Source organism: Heteronotia binoei, chromosome 5, assembly GCF_032191835.1.
Source record: "Heteronotia binoei isolate CCM8104 ecotype False Entrance Well chromosome 5, APGP_CSIRO_Hbin_v1, whole genome shotgun sequence".
Lineage (NCBI taxonomy): Eukaryota > Metazoa > Chordata > Lepidosauria > Squamata > Gekkonidae > Heteronotia > Heteronotia binoei.
The window spans coordinates 38883100-38901154 of NC_083227.1; the positions used below are offsets into that span (position 1 = coordinate 38883100).

The 18055-nt window shown below is 45.9% G+C and overlaps 1 protein-coding gene across 1 annotated transcript; it reads left to right on the forward strand.

Moving 5' to 3' along the window:
- Positions 1-598: 598 nt before the first annotated feature.
- On the forward strand, positions 599-12184 carry NRM (nurim). Its single transcript, XM_060239199.1, has 4 exons — positions 599-801; positions 3416-3618; positions 5872-6048; positions 9914-12184. The coding sequence occupies exons 1-4, from the start codon at positions 645-647 to the stop codon at positions 10232-10234; spliced, it is 858 nt and encodes a 285-aa protein (XP_060095182.1). The 5' UTR covers positions 599-644; the 3' UTR covers positions 10235-12184.
- The last annotated feature ends 5871 nt before the right edge of the window (positions 12185-18055 follow it).

Here is an 18055-nt window from a genome sequence, read left to right on the forward strand (position 1 = left end):
TGTTTAGATTCCAGTCTCTTTCTTGGTCTTTCAACACCTTTTTAACCACCCTTGCTGAACAATTGTCTCACCTTCAAATCTCGAGTACTGCAGGGTGGAAGCCACCTGTTTTCTTCGTGATGCAGAATGGCCTCTTATTTTCTGGGTATGGAAATACGTTCTGGATTTTCCTTATTCTGCCTCTAGTTCGTGGCTATACTTACAGTGGGTTAAGAGCGTGGCGTGTGTAAACCACAACACCTCCCTATGTAGCTCTCAGAATCCAGGCCTCTTTAGAGATTTCCTTACTAGGGCGAGAGGGAGAGTTCCCAATGAACGGCTCGCTTGATAAATCCTATTATGACGTCAAAGGCTTCGGGAGTACCGAGTTTAGCCGCCCGTCATTTATGACATCACTGGGCCAGCGGCGATCCCGAGAGAACTCGCAGCCTTCCTCCCACTTTGTGACGTCATTCGAGCTGTAGGCGTAGTCAGGAACGCTAAGGGAAATCCCCAGTTTTCGGGACTAGAGAAGAACGCGCTCTCTTCTGTCTACGCCGCGGTGACGTCATCGGGAGGCGTGGGGATTCCGGGGAAAGCCCCTCCCCCGACTGGGCGGTTCCTCTAGACGGCGGGAGAAGCGCCTTTCCCCCCCACCCCCCGCCATGGCGTTTCTGCCCTTCTTGTTGCTGGTTCCGGCCCTCCTCAGTTTCCTTTTCACCTTTGGGACCGGTGTGGAGCTGATCCGCTTCCTTTCTCTCCGTGCGCTGTTCGTGCAGCAGCAGCAGCCTGCGGGGGCTGGCGCTCCCCAACACAGAGCCGGTGCGAGTCCTTGCGGGGAGCGGGAACAAGGCGGGAGTGGGGGGGAAGAGAAAGCAAAGTTGTTAGCGGCGTCTTCGGAGGGTTTCCCCCCCTGAAAATATGATTGTGCATTTAGATTCAATTTCCCCGCTAGCGTATCCAGAAGACTGCGGGTGGGTTACGATATATATTGAAAACTGTTCTAAAACAAACAAAAAAAAGAATGCAAATGCATAACGCTACTTAAATCCTAAATAGGGGTACGATGTTTGTTAAGAGACAAGAGCACGCTTTACTTTTGCACCTTTGACATTCGCTCCTCGGCCCGGCCTTCTGCAAACTGGGGAGGTTCTAAATGCGGTCGTAAAAATACATGTGAATCCCTATGATCAAAAGGCAGCTTCAGTTTATCAATGGGCGGCGGCGGCGGCGGAGTTTATGCCAACCGAGAAGCCGAAGGCGACGCGTCTGCCTTCCTGAAACTTCCCGCTACGCCACAGAGGCAAGCGCGGCCAGTGCAGAAGTTCAGAGCAGGGTGCCCAGTCAACTCAGCAGGTAGTTTTTAACCGCAGGTAGCCTGCAGTTGTGCTGGAGGCCGCTTGAAACGGGGGGAGGGGGGCCAGTCTGTCTTAAGACCCTCCAAGTGCTGTGGCCAGAAATCCTATTCTCTCGTCCCTCTTTTGTCTCTGGGTCGGTGGCAGACGTGAGGTAGAAGGCCTCTTCTGCTGGATGGATGATCATGCCATTGGGGAAAATATTGGTTGAATTTTGATTTTATTGCCTGAGTACCTCCGTTCTTGGGTCTCAGAATGAATCTGCCGCAAGTTTGGCACCTTAAAGACCAACACAACTTAATTCTGGTTATAAGCCTTTGTGTGCAGGCACACTTCTTCAGATATCTGACGAAGTCAGCCTGCCTGCACACAAAAAGCTTACACCCAGAATTCAACTGTGCTACAAGCATAGACAGCTTCAAGAGGGGATTGGATAAGCATACGGAGCAGAGGTCCTTCAGTGGCTACTAGCCACAGCATATTGTTGGAACTCTCTGTCTGGGACAGTGATGCTCTTTATTCTTGGTGCTTGGGAGGGGGACACAGTGGAAGGACTTCTACCCACTAGTGGACCTCCTGATAGCACTTGGGTTTTTTTGCTACTGTGTGACACAGAGTGTTGGACCATTGGCCTGATCCAACATGGCTTATCTTATGTGCTGGTTTTAAAGGTGCCATTGGACTCAAATTTTGTTCTGTTGCTTCAGACCGAGATGGCTGCCCACCTTAATCTGCCACAGAATTTGTACAGTTTACTCTTGACAAAGTAAGAATAGGTGCAGAGAAATGTGTATAAGATTAAACGCCTTTAAAATACTAAGCCCTCAAGATCTCCAAACAGTATTTAAACAGAAGGGACAAAGAATCTAGGAAAGTGAAACAAGAACCTACAGTTATATTTTCTGGATTTCTTCTACAGTCATGAAGTCTAGAAACTGTAGTATAAATGCTGCAGGTTTGGAAATTCTAACGGTAATGCAAAAGCAGTTTCTGTTCATTCTGATGATATGGAATATTAACTACTGTGAGTGACAATTGCTAAATTTTCCAGTTAGCCTGGCAAGTATACCTGGGCAGCTGGTATCATTGCATACCATACAGAGCAAGTGTTATTCTGTTGGTAGCTTTCTAGGAGAAGGGTCTCAAATGGCTCCATGATTTGTATGAAAGAGATGCCCTTTGGAAGCCCATAGTATGTAGTCATAAATAGAAGTTTGCAGACATTGATGTGCTAATTAAAATGTGTGCAATTTAGTCCTTTCCTCTCCCCCTGCTGCCCCAAAAACCCTGTTTGGCCTTGTTTCCTGAACAGCATTGTTAGATCATTAGACTGAGTATCAGTAGAAACCACAACTGGCAGAATTGTCCTTCTATGTAACGCTAAAGATATAGCTGTCTTTTATTGATTTCTCCCTAGCAGGTCTGTGTCCTCATTTCCAAGCCTCTCTGGGATTCATGAGGGCTTGACCCACAAAGCTCTCTCTTTCACTAAGCCCCACGAGAACAAGGTTTTAAACCCAGTCAACTTGACAACTTTCCCTTTTACTGCAGAAGCTGGACAGGGACCACAATCACTCTTGACAGCTTTCATCACTGAGAAGTCTGAATGCTTATGAACATTCTGTGCTTCCATGGCAAGTTGTCTCAAATAATGTCAGAGGCTTAGCTACTACATGCATGATATTGCATACAGCTTTAACAAATATAGTCCATCACATTCCAGTCCTTTGCACCCAGCATGGAGTTTTGCAGGGATCCACACAACAATTTTTTTTAGGTGCCAGTCCTGCTATGCTATGTAAAAATTTTAATTTCCTAAGTGCTAGCACCAGATTGCTGGATGCCCTTGTGTCCAGATACCTGGGATTTCCAGCTTGCAGGGAAACAATATTCTCATAGTCTCTTTCCCACTCTGTAAAGTAGACCCTCGTAAACTTTATGGCTCTGAAAGACGTTAAGATGCTGAGAAAGAGGGAAGCCCAAGCAACTTTAGGACTGGTTCTGAGTGCCTGCCAACTGCTATGCCAGGAGGGAAGAGAAAGCAGTAGGCCTCTGCTTGATTCAGCACTTTCTCTTTGCAGATGCTGCTCCCGGTTATGAATGGAGAGTTATCTTCAGGGACCCTAAAATTCTACACCCTCTAATGATGGATGTGGGTCTGATAGTTCTCTTCATCCTGCAACACAGTCTTATGGCCACCGAGCGGGTCAAGCGCTGGACCAGCAGCTGTCTGGGGGTCCTGCAGAGATCTTTTTATGTCTTCTGCACAGCCCTGGCCCTCCAGGTAGGAGAGTCAAACTGTAAAAACAGGGTGGATCGTGAGATGTGAGGTGGTGTTGTGGGTGGACTTGGAACAGGAAGGGCCTGGGTTCAAATCCCCTTTTGAATCACAAAGTTGACTGAGTGTGATCATTCATTCTTTATCAGTTACATCATTGGGAGGATGAATTATGCTATCTTGAAAGAGGAATGAAAAATATTAAAAGTTAGTGATCTAGGGCAGGGGCCTCCAACCCGTGGGCTCTGGACCTGTACTGGTCTGTGGCCTGTTAGCAACTGGGCCGTGGAGCAAGGCAGAGGCGTTGCACCACTCCTTTTGCCTGCCCAGGACCCAGGCAGACAAAAGAGATGGTGCAGCCTCCTCTGCAGGAGAGGTAGCCTCTGAGCGAGGCAGAGCAGCCCCGCTGCCCCTCTTGCCCACTTGGGATCCAGGCAGACAAAAAAGGCAGTGTGGCCTCGTTCTGAAGCACCTCCTCTTTCATCCACCCAGGTCTCTGGTGGGCAGAAGGGGCAGCATGGTAGTGACCTTCACCTACCCCTCATTTAAAGACTCCCATGAGGGGGTGGGGGCAGCCTGGGGTGGCAAAAACCCCAGCGTGCACCTCCCCCCACCCCCCCAACACACACCGGTCCATGGAAAAATGGTTTTCTGCAAAACTGGTCCCTCATGCCAAAAAGGTTGGGAGCCACTGATCTAGGGAATGCACAAGTCCCCAAAGTGAAGTATAAGTGAGGCTAGCAATGAATGCTGTTCAAGCAGAGGAGTCCTAGATCTGAAAATGGTCCCGACTAGTCCAATACCTATCTGGTGCAGAAAATCCAAAATTAGACATTGAGATGCAAACTAAATTCTATTGGTATCATGCTGTCTGGTTTAATATGCTCTGTCTGGTTGGAAGGGTGGTGAGGCTACCAAAGCAAACTCATCTTTTCAGATTTGGAATTTGCTTCTTTCTGCAGTTCCATATCGGTGATGTGGTTCACATGCCTTCAGGGTAGTCTCAATGCTTCAGAATGTACAAAGAGCCCTACGTCATTAGGTCAGTAGTCCATTTAGTTCACCACCTAGCTTCCCAACAGGAGCTCAGAGCCTTTCCTTGTTGTTGCCCTGGTAGCCTGCATTCAGAGGTATACCACCACTGAATATGGAAGTTCCATTTGATTATCATGACCCATCGCCACTGAGGGACCTTTCCTCCATGAATTTAAGACTCGTATGGAATCAAAAGGTGTTACCATTATTGGCACAATGGTATCCCTTTCAGCCATCCTGTTTCAACTGGGACAGCCCTATTTTTCAGATTCTTGTCATGATGGAATACATACACATGCCCTTTATGTTATCCCAGTTTTGAAGGAATAATGATGTTTGGGGTTTTGCCTCTGGCAACTAAAGCTGAAGCCCAGAGGAGGCAGCATAAGAGTTCCTCTGCTGGATCAGGGCAGTGGTTCATTTAATCCGTCATTCGAGTTCACACTGCTTATTTATTTTATCAAATTTTTATTCCGCCCTCACCATAGTGGGCTCAGGGTGGCTAACAACATAGAATATTAAAAAACAGAATATACAATAAAATCATTTTTCATACATTTTACAACCATTAAAAGTCCGAGATGCACGTCAATGTTTCTGATTATCAGTTTTGTGCTAAGTTCATTAACATTGCTATATATTACTTAGCGCTCTATTGGTTTGCGTTGTATTGGTTCAGTGAGATTGCCAGTGCTGTAGGGTAGTAGCTACCTCCCCATAACCATTGAAAGCAAGTTTGAACAGTCCAGGGATCTTGAGAAGGTTTTGGGGCCCCAAATGTAGTCTCTCTGGGGCACATGTGGGACAACAAACATAGTGCTCTCTGGGGCACGTATGAGGAGAGGTCCCAAAGGTAGGCAGATGTGCCAAATGAGACAAATGTGGCCATATGGTGTTCTGAAAGCACGGAATACAGGACAGTAGAGTCTAAGGACTTTCCTTGATGTTGCCTCTTAGCACTGCTGCTTAGACATTGACTGCCTCTGGTTGTTGGAGCATTCATTGTGTTGCCACGTAAAGCGATGTTTCTCTTTTACCACAAAGTGGATGAATATTTCTAGATTTAATAATGGGGGACTTTACAAAGCTGTCAGAACTGCATGCTTTGGGTAGTTTCTTCAGTCAGCACTCAGTGGTGTTTGCAGGATGTGATTGCTGTCCTAGATACCACCTAGGCCGCATCTCTATGAATATCACTAATTCATCCTTTGCTTTCCTGCACAGTTCCTGATGAGGTACTGGCAGCCAGTACGAGATGGTCCCACTCTCTGGAATGCCCACACAGCCCCTTGGGACACCTGGGTTCCGCTCATCTGCTTCATCCTCCATTTCATCGCCTGGCTGGTCATCTTTAGCATTGTTCTCATCTTCGACTATGCTGAGCTGATGGGGATCAAACAGGTACCTTGTGGGCTTTTTCGGCCCATGCCAAGTCTGCTGATTTAGCTTGGCAAGCCCCTGACTAATCCATGAGATGAGGAGTTAGCATTGTGTAGTGATTAAAACGTCAGACCGCCATCTAGTACAGGGTTGTTGAACTCATTTGTTATGAAGGCCAGATCTAACATAAATGAGACCTTGTTGGGTTGGGCCGAGCTATGTCAGGCCGGGCCATATTTGTACCTATTTAAGATTAGGTAGCAGAGACATAAATTTTATAAAGAACACAAATATATATTTTTTAAAAACTTAAAACATGCTTAAAACATTAGCACTCATTAGTCATAAAGATGCTTTCTTATATTTCTCCCATGGGATCCAGGGAACTGGACAAAGGACGGGAGGAGGGAAGGAGCCTCAACCAATAGAAGGAAGAGAGGCTTGACTCAGTAGCTCTGCTGTGCAATTGAGAGAGCCTGGCAAAGCAAGCTATTCCTCCCCAAGGGAGGAGCTTCAGCCAATGGAGAAAATAGAGGTTTTGCTCTGTAGCTCCTGTGTGATTGAGCAAGCCTTGCAAAGCAAGCTGTTATGCAGAAGGAAGCAAAATATAGGGAGAAGGAAACAGATGACAGCCAGTTGCTTGGGGGCCTGATAGGAACCCTCTGGGGGACTGATTCGGCCCCTGAACTGCATGTTTGACACCCCTGATCTAGTAGATCCAAGTTCAAATCCCCACTCTACCACGGAAGCTTAGTGTATTACCTTGGGCTGGTCACCCTCCCCCCCCTTTTTTTTGGCTTAACTTCATAGGATGGTGGTGGTTAGGATAAAACAAAGGATGGGAGAACAATATTGTAATCTACTTTGAATGCCCACTGGAGAGAAAAACTCTAGAGAAGTGAAAGATGTAAGATCTTTCATCTTCAGGCAGCAGCATGTTTCAAAATTCGTGCTGGTACCCAAGCCTTTTTGGAAGCAATGTCTTCTGACTTGGTAACCATTCTTCCTGCTTCCAGCTGTGTGAAGCCTGCTGTGGTTCTGCCACAGCATAAAAAAACCTTTGCATATGCTCAGAGTTCTTTATTTCATGTGTTCCAGTGGAGAGTGCTATGTGATTAAAAAGCATGCCAGTATGGTGCTGTGCTTTGAGTGTTGGACATAGCCCAGAAGCTCTGCATTTTAATCTTTGCTGCAGCCATGAAGCTCACTGGGTGACTTTGGATGCAGTCACACATACACATGGCATACCTCACAGGATTATTGTGAGAGGGGAAAAGAAGAACTGGATTTATACCCTCCCCCTTGACATGGAGTCTCAGATTGACTTACAATCTCCTTCTCTTTCTCTCTCCACAACAGATGCCCTGTGAGCAATGTTCCCTCTAAGCTGCAGTGTCTCTTGAGCAAAAATTCTACTTTGTGAGCTACTGGTGTTAAAGTTGTCAGCTATTGGTGTTAAAGTTGTGAGCTACTGGCATTAAAGTTGTTAGCTACTGCATAATTTATTGTGCTCTGGGGTCATTCTTCCTGAGCTAAGACCAAAATGTGTGAGCTGGAGGCTAAAAATCTATGAGCTAGTTTACGCTAACTCAGCTCAGAGGTAACTCTGCTTGTGAGGTAGGTGGAACTGAGAGAGCTCTTTCAAGAATTGCTCTTTTGAGAACAGCTCTGAGAGAACTTGGAGCTGCATATGGAGGAGTGGGAACTCAAACCCAGCTCTCCCAGATTAGAATTCACTTTTCCTAACCACTATACCTCTGCTGGCTCTCCTTGGATAGCCCCCTTGATATACCCCACTTTTAGCTCCTGGAAGGAATGAAAGAAGGAATAATATTCTTAGTAATGTAGAGATGGTCATAATAAAGTGTTGAGGGGGACATTGAGGGGGGGATCCTCTAAGGCTGACTCCTTATACTTTGTCTGCTTAAGAGCTGGCTCTGTTTGTCCCCTTGTCTCAATAGCTTCTTCAGGGTAGATTTGTTAATCACCAAGCGAAAACAAAAACATTTCATGTCACTTCCAGCTGAGCTGGATAAGAGGCTTCCCCCCCACCCCCATCCCAGTAATTGACACTTGGCTCAAGATTGAGTGGGAAACTGATAACAAAACACTTTGTTCCTGTTTGGAAAGTCTTAATGGAAGTAGAATAACTATTTTAAGTGTATCAGTTGAAAAATAAGCTGTATGCATACAAGCCCTTTAGCAGAAAGAATAATTTAAAATTATTTGGAAGGAGTGTAGCAATAAAGTAGCATAGGAGCATGATTTCATTTGTGTTGGATTCATTATAACAATTGGAGTTATTTCTCCATTTTAACAAATACTTATAATAATAATAATATATTTTATTTATATCCCGCCCTCCCCGCCTAGGCGGCTCAGGGCGGCTAACAAGATTTCACACAATTAACATAAATAGATAAAACTTTAAATTTAACAATTAAAAAGAAATTAAACATAAAAACCAGTTAGTTGAGTTAAAATACATAATTCAAATTACATTAAATATATCTGGCAGCAATAAAATTGTTTGGCGCTGGTTCTGCCAGTTTAGATAGTTCCGTGATCGTATTATAGGTGGCGGTTCTTTATTCTTAGCAACTCAGCATTCGATGTCAGCATAGGCTCGTCTGAAAAGGGCAGTCTTGCAGGCCCTGCGGAACTGGTCAAGGTTCCGCAGGGCCCGCACTTCCTCCGGAAGTTGGTTCCACAGTGTCGGAGCCGCAACTGAAAAGGCCCGTGTTCTGGTGTTTTTAAGTTTGACCTCTCTCAGCCCAGGGATGGTCACTTTATTTTTACCCATTGACCTCAGTGCCCTCTGGGGTTCATATGGGGAGAGACGGTCCCTTAGGTAGGCTGGTCCTCGGCCATATAGGGCTTTAAAGGTAATAACCAACACTTTGTACTGGACTCGGTAGGTAATTGGCAGCCAGTGCAGTTTGCGCAGCCCCGGCCGTATGTGCTCCCATTTCGAGAGCCCCAATAGTAGCCTGGCCGACACGTTCTGCACCAGCTGCAACTTCCGGGTCCGGCACGGAGGTAGCCCCAAGTAGAGGGCATTACAGTAGTCCAATCTTGAGGTGACCGTTGCATGGATCACTGTTGCAAGGTCGCGGCGTTCTAGAAAGGGGGCCAACTGCCTCGCCCGCTTCATGTGGAAGAATGCTGACTTGGCAGTGGCTGCTATCTGGGCCTCCATTGATAATGAAGGCTCCAGTAAAACGCCCAAACTCTTTACCTTTATGCCCATCGTAGTCCAGATAAACAGCTATATGTTCAAAAAGGGTGAGGTACGGTAATTTTTTTAAGAAACAAAATCTGCTTTCTGCATCTTATTTATTTACTTGTGGTGAGAGCCAGTTTGGTATAGTGGTTAAGTATGCGGACTCTAATCTGGGAGAACCGGGTTTGATTCCCCACTCCACTTGCAGCTGCTGGAATGGTCTTGGGTCAGCCATAGCTTTCGTAGGAGTTGTCCTTGATAGGGAAGCTGCTGTAAAAGCTCTCTCAGCCCCACCTACCTCACAGGGTGTCTGTTGTGGGGAGGGAGGTAAAGGAGATTGTGACCGCTCTGAGACTGAGATTCAGAGTATAGGGCGGGCTATAAATCCAATATCATCTTATTATTATTTACATTATTTATAGTCTGCCTTTCTCACTTGGGTCTCAAAACAGCTTGCACAGAGCGAATCGGTACAAGCTATAGGATGGGATAATGAAAAACAGTGCAATAGGATTATGGTTGTAAAACCAACAATAAAAATAGACTGAAGCAAAGCATGAATGACACATAAAATGATGCAAAAATTACATGGTAGAATCTTAGTTTTAGCAAGGTATATGAAGCGTGAACAGATCTTTCCCTAACTGGCTCTTCTCTCTGTAGGTTTATTACCACTGCCTGGGCATGGGGGACCCATTGGCAGTGAAGTCCTCCCGTGCTGTCCGCCTCTACTGCCACCTTCGCCATCCTGTGTACCTGGAGTTCCTCCTACTCCTCTGGGGTGTTCCCTGCCTCTCTCTTGACCGCCTGCTCCTTGCCTTGCTCTTCACGGCCTACCTTACCTGTGCCCACAGCCTTGACCAACAAGACTACCTCTACCTGCGTGCGCAGCTTGACAAGAAGTTTCAGGTCTTCTCCCGAGAGGAGGCAGCCTATGGCGACTTGCTGGCTCAAAATGGCCCCTCAGCCTACAAGGACAACTGAAGAAAGGTCCCAATGTGGTGGCTGTTATAGCTTGCCAGCCTATGAGAGACTGGTACCCTGCTCTCCCCCCATGCTAATGCACTGAATGATGTAATGTATTCAGTCTTCCTTTGTTCTTTATGCACTGAAGCTTGAGCGGCCTACAAAAAGAACTTGGGAGTTCTGACTTCCAGCATCCTTCCTTGCTTTGACCCACTGCATGTACACAGAGTTGTAATTCACAACACAGAATCTACTAGGTCAGAGTCCTTTAGGGAGGAGTTTGGAACTCAGAATGTCTGTTTTTGTCTCCCAAAGTTGGGAAAAAGGAACGGTATGTAAAGGGTTAAAATTATGTATTCGCGCTGCAGAGTTTTATCACAGCTGATGGTGTCTGCCAATATCTTTTTTTTCTGGAAGGTTCCTGTGCCTTTGACAGCTGTGTGCCAGTTTGGAATTGTACAGGCAGCATACTCCTTATCCTTGAGAAAGCTGTATCTGTTGGATTTTTGCCTGTTGCAGAAGTCTGTTAAGGCACAGGAGTTTTGCCGATACAAAAGCTGGCAACCTGGGGTTTTTGAATTCTATGTTATTGTGCTTTGGCCCATAAGAATGTGGCTAAGTCCCTTATTTTTTATTTTGTAGAGGAGATTGTGCCAAGAGGATTTTTAAAGCATAATGTTTTAACTTCGGTGCCAAGCTAGAATTGTTCTTAATTGATAGGAGCCTGGAGAACTTATGAAATGGCCTTTGAGGTATTTTTAGATATTCATAGTCTTCTAGGGATGAAGGCTCCAAGACCTTGATGGATCTCCTGTCTCCCTGCTTCTTTTTCCTTTTGAGTCACTTCATTCTTAGCTGTACCATTGGGTACCCTTGACTCGCACCCTTGACTCAGAAGCTGATGCTTAGTTGTGTCACAGGGGAAAATGGCTTTAAAAGGGCAAATGTCCCAATTCTGCCCAGACTGGGGATGAGCTATCCTTTAAGCCGTACTCATTGGAATTATTTTTTTATATATATAAAAAGCTCTTCTTCAAAATAATTGGAAGCTTGCACTGATTTCCATAGGCTTTGATCAATTTTAAATAGACTTTTTTGTTGTTCCTTTGTATACATAGATTTTTATAATTGGAAGTCAGGATTTCTAGGTTTGACTTTTAGATCAGGGGGTGGAAAGCTTATCACTGACGGTTTTCGCAACACAGCTTACCACGGAGTCGCATCCCTGTTCTCTCCGCAGTGTCCGTCAGATTTCCCATTATTTGCGCCAAAGTTACAGGAAGTGCCGAGGCTTTTGTGTGGCAAACGTAAACCTCTTAAAACCCAGTTTACGTTTGCTGCGCAAAAGCCGCAGCACTTCCTGTAACTCCGGCGCAATGGGAAATCCGACAGATGCTGCGGAGAGAACAGGAATGTGACCGCATGGTAATCTGTGTGTGAAAACGGTCATTGTCTATCTTGCAAACAGAGCTCCAGAATGGGAGAACGCTTTCCAGTTCTAGAGCACCCACTTCTTGTGGGTCTTATCTCCCTGATGGAAGTCTGGCGTTTCTAGTTTTTTAACCTCATGCTTGGGTAGGGTTGTCAGGTCCAGATCCTAAGACGTGCCCTATATCTCCAAAGAGAGAATCCAGCTCAATTCAGCATCACTGTAAGCATTTCAGGTGGAAGCATCTGCAACTGGTTTCATCCTCTCCTTTGTACCACAGGAGTGCTTGTAAGGTCTGAACTGAACAACTCCTAATACGGATGGAACCTGAGAATTATGATTCCTGGGGCTGCCGCTGAATGAGAAGCCTAGCCTTACTTTTTTAATGCAATGTGTTGAAAACCTAGCCACTTGCTTTGTCTGCTAGCCTGTCTTTTTCCTTGTTGCAATTTTTATGTATGCTGATGGAATATTTTTTTTAAATCTTGGATTTCTCTGTAATGCAAAAAAAACCGATTTTTAAAATAGTCTACAACAAAGCCGACTTCTCTTGTATATCTTTGTATATCTTTTTTCTTCTGCTCTGTACATAAGAGTGTACCAATATCTATTGATTTTGGTCACATCGCTTAAAAGAGGGAGGGGGGAGCAGCTAAGGCCCAATTTTGATGAACATTCAAAGAACATAAGAGTCCTGCTGAATCAGACCAAGGGTCCATCTAGTTCAGCATCCTGTATCACACAGTGACCAATCAGTTCCTCTAGAGCAGAGGTAGCCGAACTGCAGCTTGGGAGCTACATGTCGATCTTCCACCCTATCTATTCCTTCCTTCCTCCTTCCCTCCCATGTTCATGTCTTGCAGCTCTCAAGCTTCTGATGTTTATTCTGTAGTTCTTACATTAAGCAAGCTTGGCCATCCCTGCTCTCAAGGACCAATAACAGGGCATAAGCAGCTGAGGCCTTCCCCTGATGTTGTCTTCAGGCACTGGTATTCAGATGTTTTACTGCCTTTGAACGTGGAGGATCCCTGTAGTCTCCACAGTTGGTGATCGTTGATGGAACTCTTTCTGGTGCCTGGCTGACATCCCACAAAGTTTCATTCAGAACTTGGTAAAAAGCCTTGTCTTCAAATTACAGGCCATTGAGCAAAACTCCAAGCTTGTAATGTTGCTGTCCCTTAGATGTTTGTATATCACGCCTTTCCTGTGCCTCAGTGTACATTCTATACAACAGTGAAGACCCCCAACTACTAGAAGATGCCAGATTTAATGGAGCCTAACTTGTATATGGGGGTAATTTTGTATGGTACGTTATACTCCCCTCTTCTTGCTTCAGGAGAGGGTTGTCCTTGTCTTGAAAACTTTTGGGGAATGTATAGAGCAGGGGTGTCAAATGTGTGGCCCGGGGACCGGATCAGGTCCACAGAGGGTTCCTATCACGCCCATGAACAAGTCTGTTTCCTCCTTTCTCCCTCCCTTCCTTCTGCATCACAACTAGCTTTGCCAGGCTTGTTCAGTCACACAGGAGCTACAGATCAAAGCCTCTACTTTCTCCACTGGCTGAGGCTTCTCCCTTGGGTAGGAAGGGGAGGGAGAGCTTGCTTTGCCAGGCTCACTCAATCACACAGCACAGCTACTAAGCTAAGCCTCTTTTCCTTCTATTGGCTGTGGCTTCACCCCCTCCTCATCCCCTGGGGAGGGAGAGCCAGAGCTTCCTTCGTTCAGTTCCCTCAATTACATGGGAGAAATACAAAATCTTTGTTTGTGTCCTTCATAAAGTTTATATCTCCACTATATGGCATTACATTTTATTGCACACATGGCCCGGCCTGACAAGGTCTCATATATGTCAGATCTAGCCCACATAGCAAATGAGTTTGACACCCCTGATATAGAGGGTGGGAAGATGGGGAGGCTAGCTAGGTTGTTAGACCTCTATGTATTTCAGTGCCTGTAAAAGGAGTGTGGTTCTGCCCCAGCAGCTGTGAGTCCTTGGAAATCCACATGGCTCATGCAGAAGGGAACTGTGGTTGCATGCATACACCATTGGGAGCTGAGCTGGAGCCATCCCTCGCAACTGGATTTTCCTGTCTGGATAAGTCAGTTTAGCTGTGGATTGTTGCTCTTTGCAACTATGGGTGGAGGCTGCCACTGGCTTGGATCCAGCATAATGTTTATATAGTTGGAAAAATTTCCAACTGCGGAGCATGTGTACAGTTCTTCCTGCTATAGCCCCAAATGCCCACTGAAATGATTCTTCTGGGGGAGGCCAGAAAATTGTGCTCTGAGGGAAGAAATCCTTCTACCCACAGAAACAATGTTGGGCCCAAGCATATTTAGGAGACAGAAAATTGATTTTATCTGTTGCAAGATTCCAGCTTCATCATGTTTGAGTATCATTCTGTTCTTTGACTGCAAAAGTCACTTTCACTGAGGTTAACAATCTTGGCAAGATCACATGATTTTCAAGATACTCTAGTTCAGGGGTGTCAAACTCATTTGTTATGGGGGCCGGATCTGACATAAATGAGACCTTGCTGGGCTGGGCCATGTCAGGTTGGGCTGAGGCATTTCAGCCAGGGCCATGTGCATACCTATTTAGGATTAGGTAGTGGAGATATAGATTTTATAAAGAGCAGAGACCAGCACAATTAAGTTTAAAAAAAAAAAAAACCCGTAAAACATGTCTAAAACATTAGCACTCATTGGTCTTAAAGATGGTTTCTTTTTATTTCCTGGAAAAAGGAAGCTCTGGCTCTTTCCTTCCTTCCCCAGGGGACTGGGGGGGGGAGGCGCCTCAGCCAAAAGAAGGAAGAGAGGCTTGGCTCAGTAGCTGTGCTGTGCAATTGAGAGCCTGGCAAAGCAAGCTCCCCCCCTTCCTCCCCAAGAGAGAAGCCTCAGCCAATGAAGACAATAGAGGTTTTGCTCTGTAGCTCCTTTGCAATTCAGCAAGCCTGGCAAAGCAAGCTGTGATGCAGAAGGAAGCAAGAGAGAGGGAGAAGGAAGCAGATGACAGCCAGTTGCTCGGGGGGGCCTGATAGGAGCCCATACCCCTGCTCTAATTTTTAGTTCAGGGACCTTTTCACCCTGGTGAGAGGGAAGATGGTCCTGCTCCCCATGAGGCCAATATTACCCCAGATGCATATTATCTTCTGCTTGGGAAATGTGCATGTGAGGAGCATCTATATTAATTATGCAGGACTCTTGACAAACGCTCAGCCTGCTGCAGCGCAACAACAGTTTGCCTACGTTTGCAGTGCTCTGAAAGCAGGAGACTGTCAGGACTGCACAAAATCCCAATAATTGTTTTTGTTCAAAAGCATGAACAGAGGATTGAGATATGCATTCCAACACCCAGCCAGCCAACCAGTTTGACATTTTTTAAAAATGAAGTTTGTAAAGAGGTAAATAGGTACATTGCATTGACAGAGGTTCAGTTTTTACAGTGAAAGTTGCTGCTGGGGTTGGGAATTGGATGTTTAACACATACATATCCTTTGCTCTTCCATTTTTGGGGGCAACGCTTCCTTGCCATCTTTCCCCCTGCTGCTACTTGGAAACTTTTTTTTAAAACGGAGGAGTGCTTTTTCAGTGCAAGTTCAAACCCAGTGTAGCAAGCACAGGATCCCAGAGGTGGCTATGCAATAATGACACTTTAGGCAAATACATAAGTGGAGGCAAGGAATGCATCCTCTTTAAGCAACTATGCCGAAACACCTCCTCTTGGGCTGCTTCAGAGTGGAGGCAGTGCTCTGCATAGCTCCTGTCGCTGCTGTGAATGGAGTGGTGCTCATAAAGGCAACAGAAGATCCACATGGAAGCGTTTCCCACACTTTCATGCTTCAACCTTCTGTGGCTGCCATTTTCCACCCACCCTCAGGGCACTTTAAAAAAAAAGAGTAAAAACAAGATTCCCTTAACAAAGATCTGCTGCAACACCTTCCTAGTTCCCAGTTGTTTTTTTTAAGGCTGTAGGCCAGGGGTGTTGAACTAATTTGTTATGCGAGCTGAATCCGACATAAATGAGACCCTGTTGGGCCATGCCATGTTGGGTTGGGCTGGGCCTTGTGTGTACCTATTTAAGATTAGGTAGCAGATATATAAACTTTTTAAAGGACACAGACAAACACAACTAAAGATTTTTTTTAAAAACCACCTTAAAATAAAACATGCTTAAAACATTAGTACTTGTTGGTCTTAAAGGTGCTTTCTTTGTATTTCTCCCATGGGATCCAGAAAACTGGGCAAAGAAGTTCTGGCTCTTCCCTTCCTTCCTCGGGGGACCAGGAGAGGGAGAAGCCTCAACCAACGGAGAAAATAGAGGCTTTGCTCTGTAGCTCCTGTGCGATTGAGCAAGCCTGGCAAAGCAAGCTGAGATGCAGAAGGAAGCAAAAGAGTGGGAAGGAAGCAGATGACAGCCAGTTGCTCACGGACCTGATAGGAGCCCTCCAGGGGCCTGATTTGGCCCCCGGGCCACATGTTTAACACCCCTGCTCTAGGCCCTTTGGTTGCTGATTTACAGCAACCTGTAACAGCAACCAAAAGGACTAGAACCTTACTTTAAAAAATAAAAACAGAAGCTGGAGCCTAGGAGATTGTTGCAATTGATCATTATAACAATATAGGGATCTAGTTAGTACTGATCATTTTTTGAAGCCCCACAATCCTCCTGGTGTTAGGGTGAGCAAGATAGCAACGAAAAAGAGGGAAAGAAATGGTGCTTTTGGGGGTAGGGCCTGCAAAACTCTGCTTCTGTCTGTCCCCCACACTTTGGCCTTTCCAAAAAGGCTTGGTAAAGGTAACAACGGGGGGGGGGAGGGGAACAATGTAGAAGCACTGAACATACGTGTCTTTCCCCAAAAAATATAGACTAGAATGTGTATCTGAATGCACATCTCACAGAAAGGCATGTCCAACTGGATCAAAGGAAGGGAGCATCAAAGTGGTTTGCCTTAGCAGCAAAGATGTCTCTCCTCTGCTCCTATTCTAAGTGAAGGCAAAGGAGGAAAAAAACTGCAAAAGACATCTTGTTTGTAAAATTCCTCCTTCCTTTTCCATTCTTGTTCAGCCTTACTCAGGTTGCGAAGCTTTCGACTTGCTTGCCTTCAAAGGTATCTGTACTTTCTAAATTACGAGCTCTGCCCCATAAAGACACTGTGAACGTGGGGTAGAGTTTTACCATCAAAGCTGCATCACTGGCGCCACGGCTGCTTGTGCAAGATGGCTGTAATGAGAAGGCGATGTCTGAGATGGACGTGGATAAAGTGGGAGGGCCACAAAGAGGATCAAGTTACCTCCTTGTAAGATTTTAGTTCCAGCATTCTGAAGGCTGCCAGGTGTCTCAAACAATTGCATCATTCCAAACCAACAAAAACTGGACCCGTGGAAGCCATTGACACCCACAATGATTGCTTGCGTATGGGCCGTGTTGCTCCATGGGACGGTAGTTTTACTACATACATTGTAGCTGTTGCAACTCACCAAGGTTAACAGGCAGGAGAGACTCTTTGAAGTGAATAGAAAGGGAAGGTCCTAGTGATTCAACAGCAGCCAGACAGCTAGATCATGTACTAAGACTTCATCGGCTATGTGCCACTGAAAGATTTAACGTTTGTCACATACCTATACACAGGGCTTTTTTGTAGCAAGAACTCCTTTGCATATTAGGCCACACCCCTGTGATATAGCCAGTCCTCCTGGACCTGTAAGCTCTTGGAGGACTGGCTACATCGGGGGTATGTGGCCTAATATGCAAAGGAGTTCCTGCAACAAAAAAGCTTTGCCTATATAAGAAGACTGCAGATTTATACCCCGCCCTTCTCTCTGAATCAAGAGTCTCAGAGCGGCTTACAATCTCCTTTATCTTCTTCCCCCACAAGAGACACCCTGTGAGGTGGGTGGGGCTAAGAGGACTCTCACAGCAGCTGCCCTTTCAAGGACAACCACCATGAGAGCTATGGCTGACCCAAGGTCATTCCAGCAGCTGCAGGTGAAGGAGTGGGGAATCAAACCCGGTTCTCCCAGATAAGAGTCCACACACTGAACCACTACACCAAACTGGCTCTCGATAATACATCTGAGCAGATTATGTTGCAACAGACTAGCACGGCTACCTTGCTGGAATTATAAGGATGGTAAAGACGCTTTTGTAGCTGCTAGCCATATCAGCCACAAAGAAGAATCTTCCCATTCCAAAGCACTATATATCTGATTCCTAGAGGCAAAGCAAAGGAGGTGGCCATTGCCATGACATCCAGTTTATGAGCTGTCCAGGGGCACTGCACTGGGCTGGCCAGAACTGGCCAGGGAGCACTGAACTGCATACACTCTGAATGATCCAAGAAGGCAAATCTCATGGCCCCAGCGTTCTTCCCTCTCCACCCCGCCCACACTCACCAGTGGAGATGGGC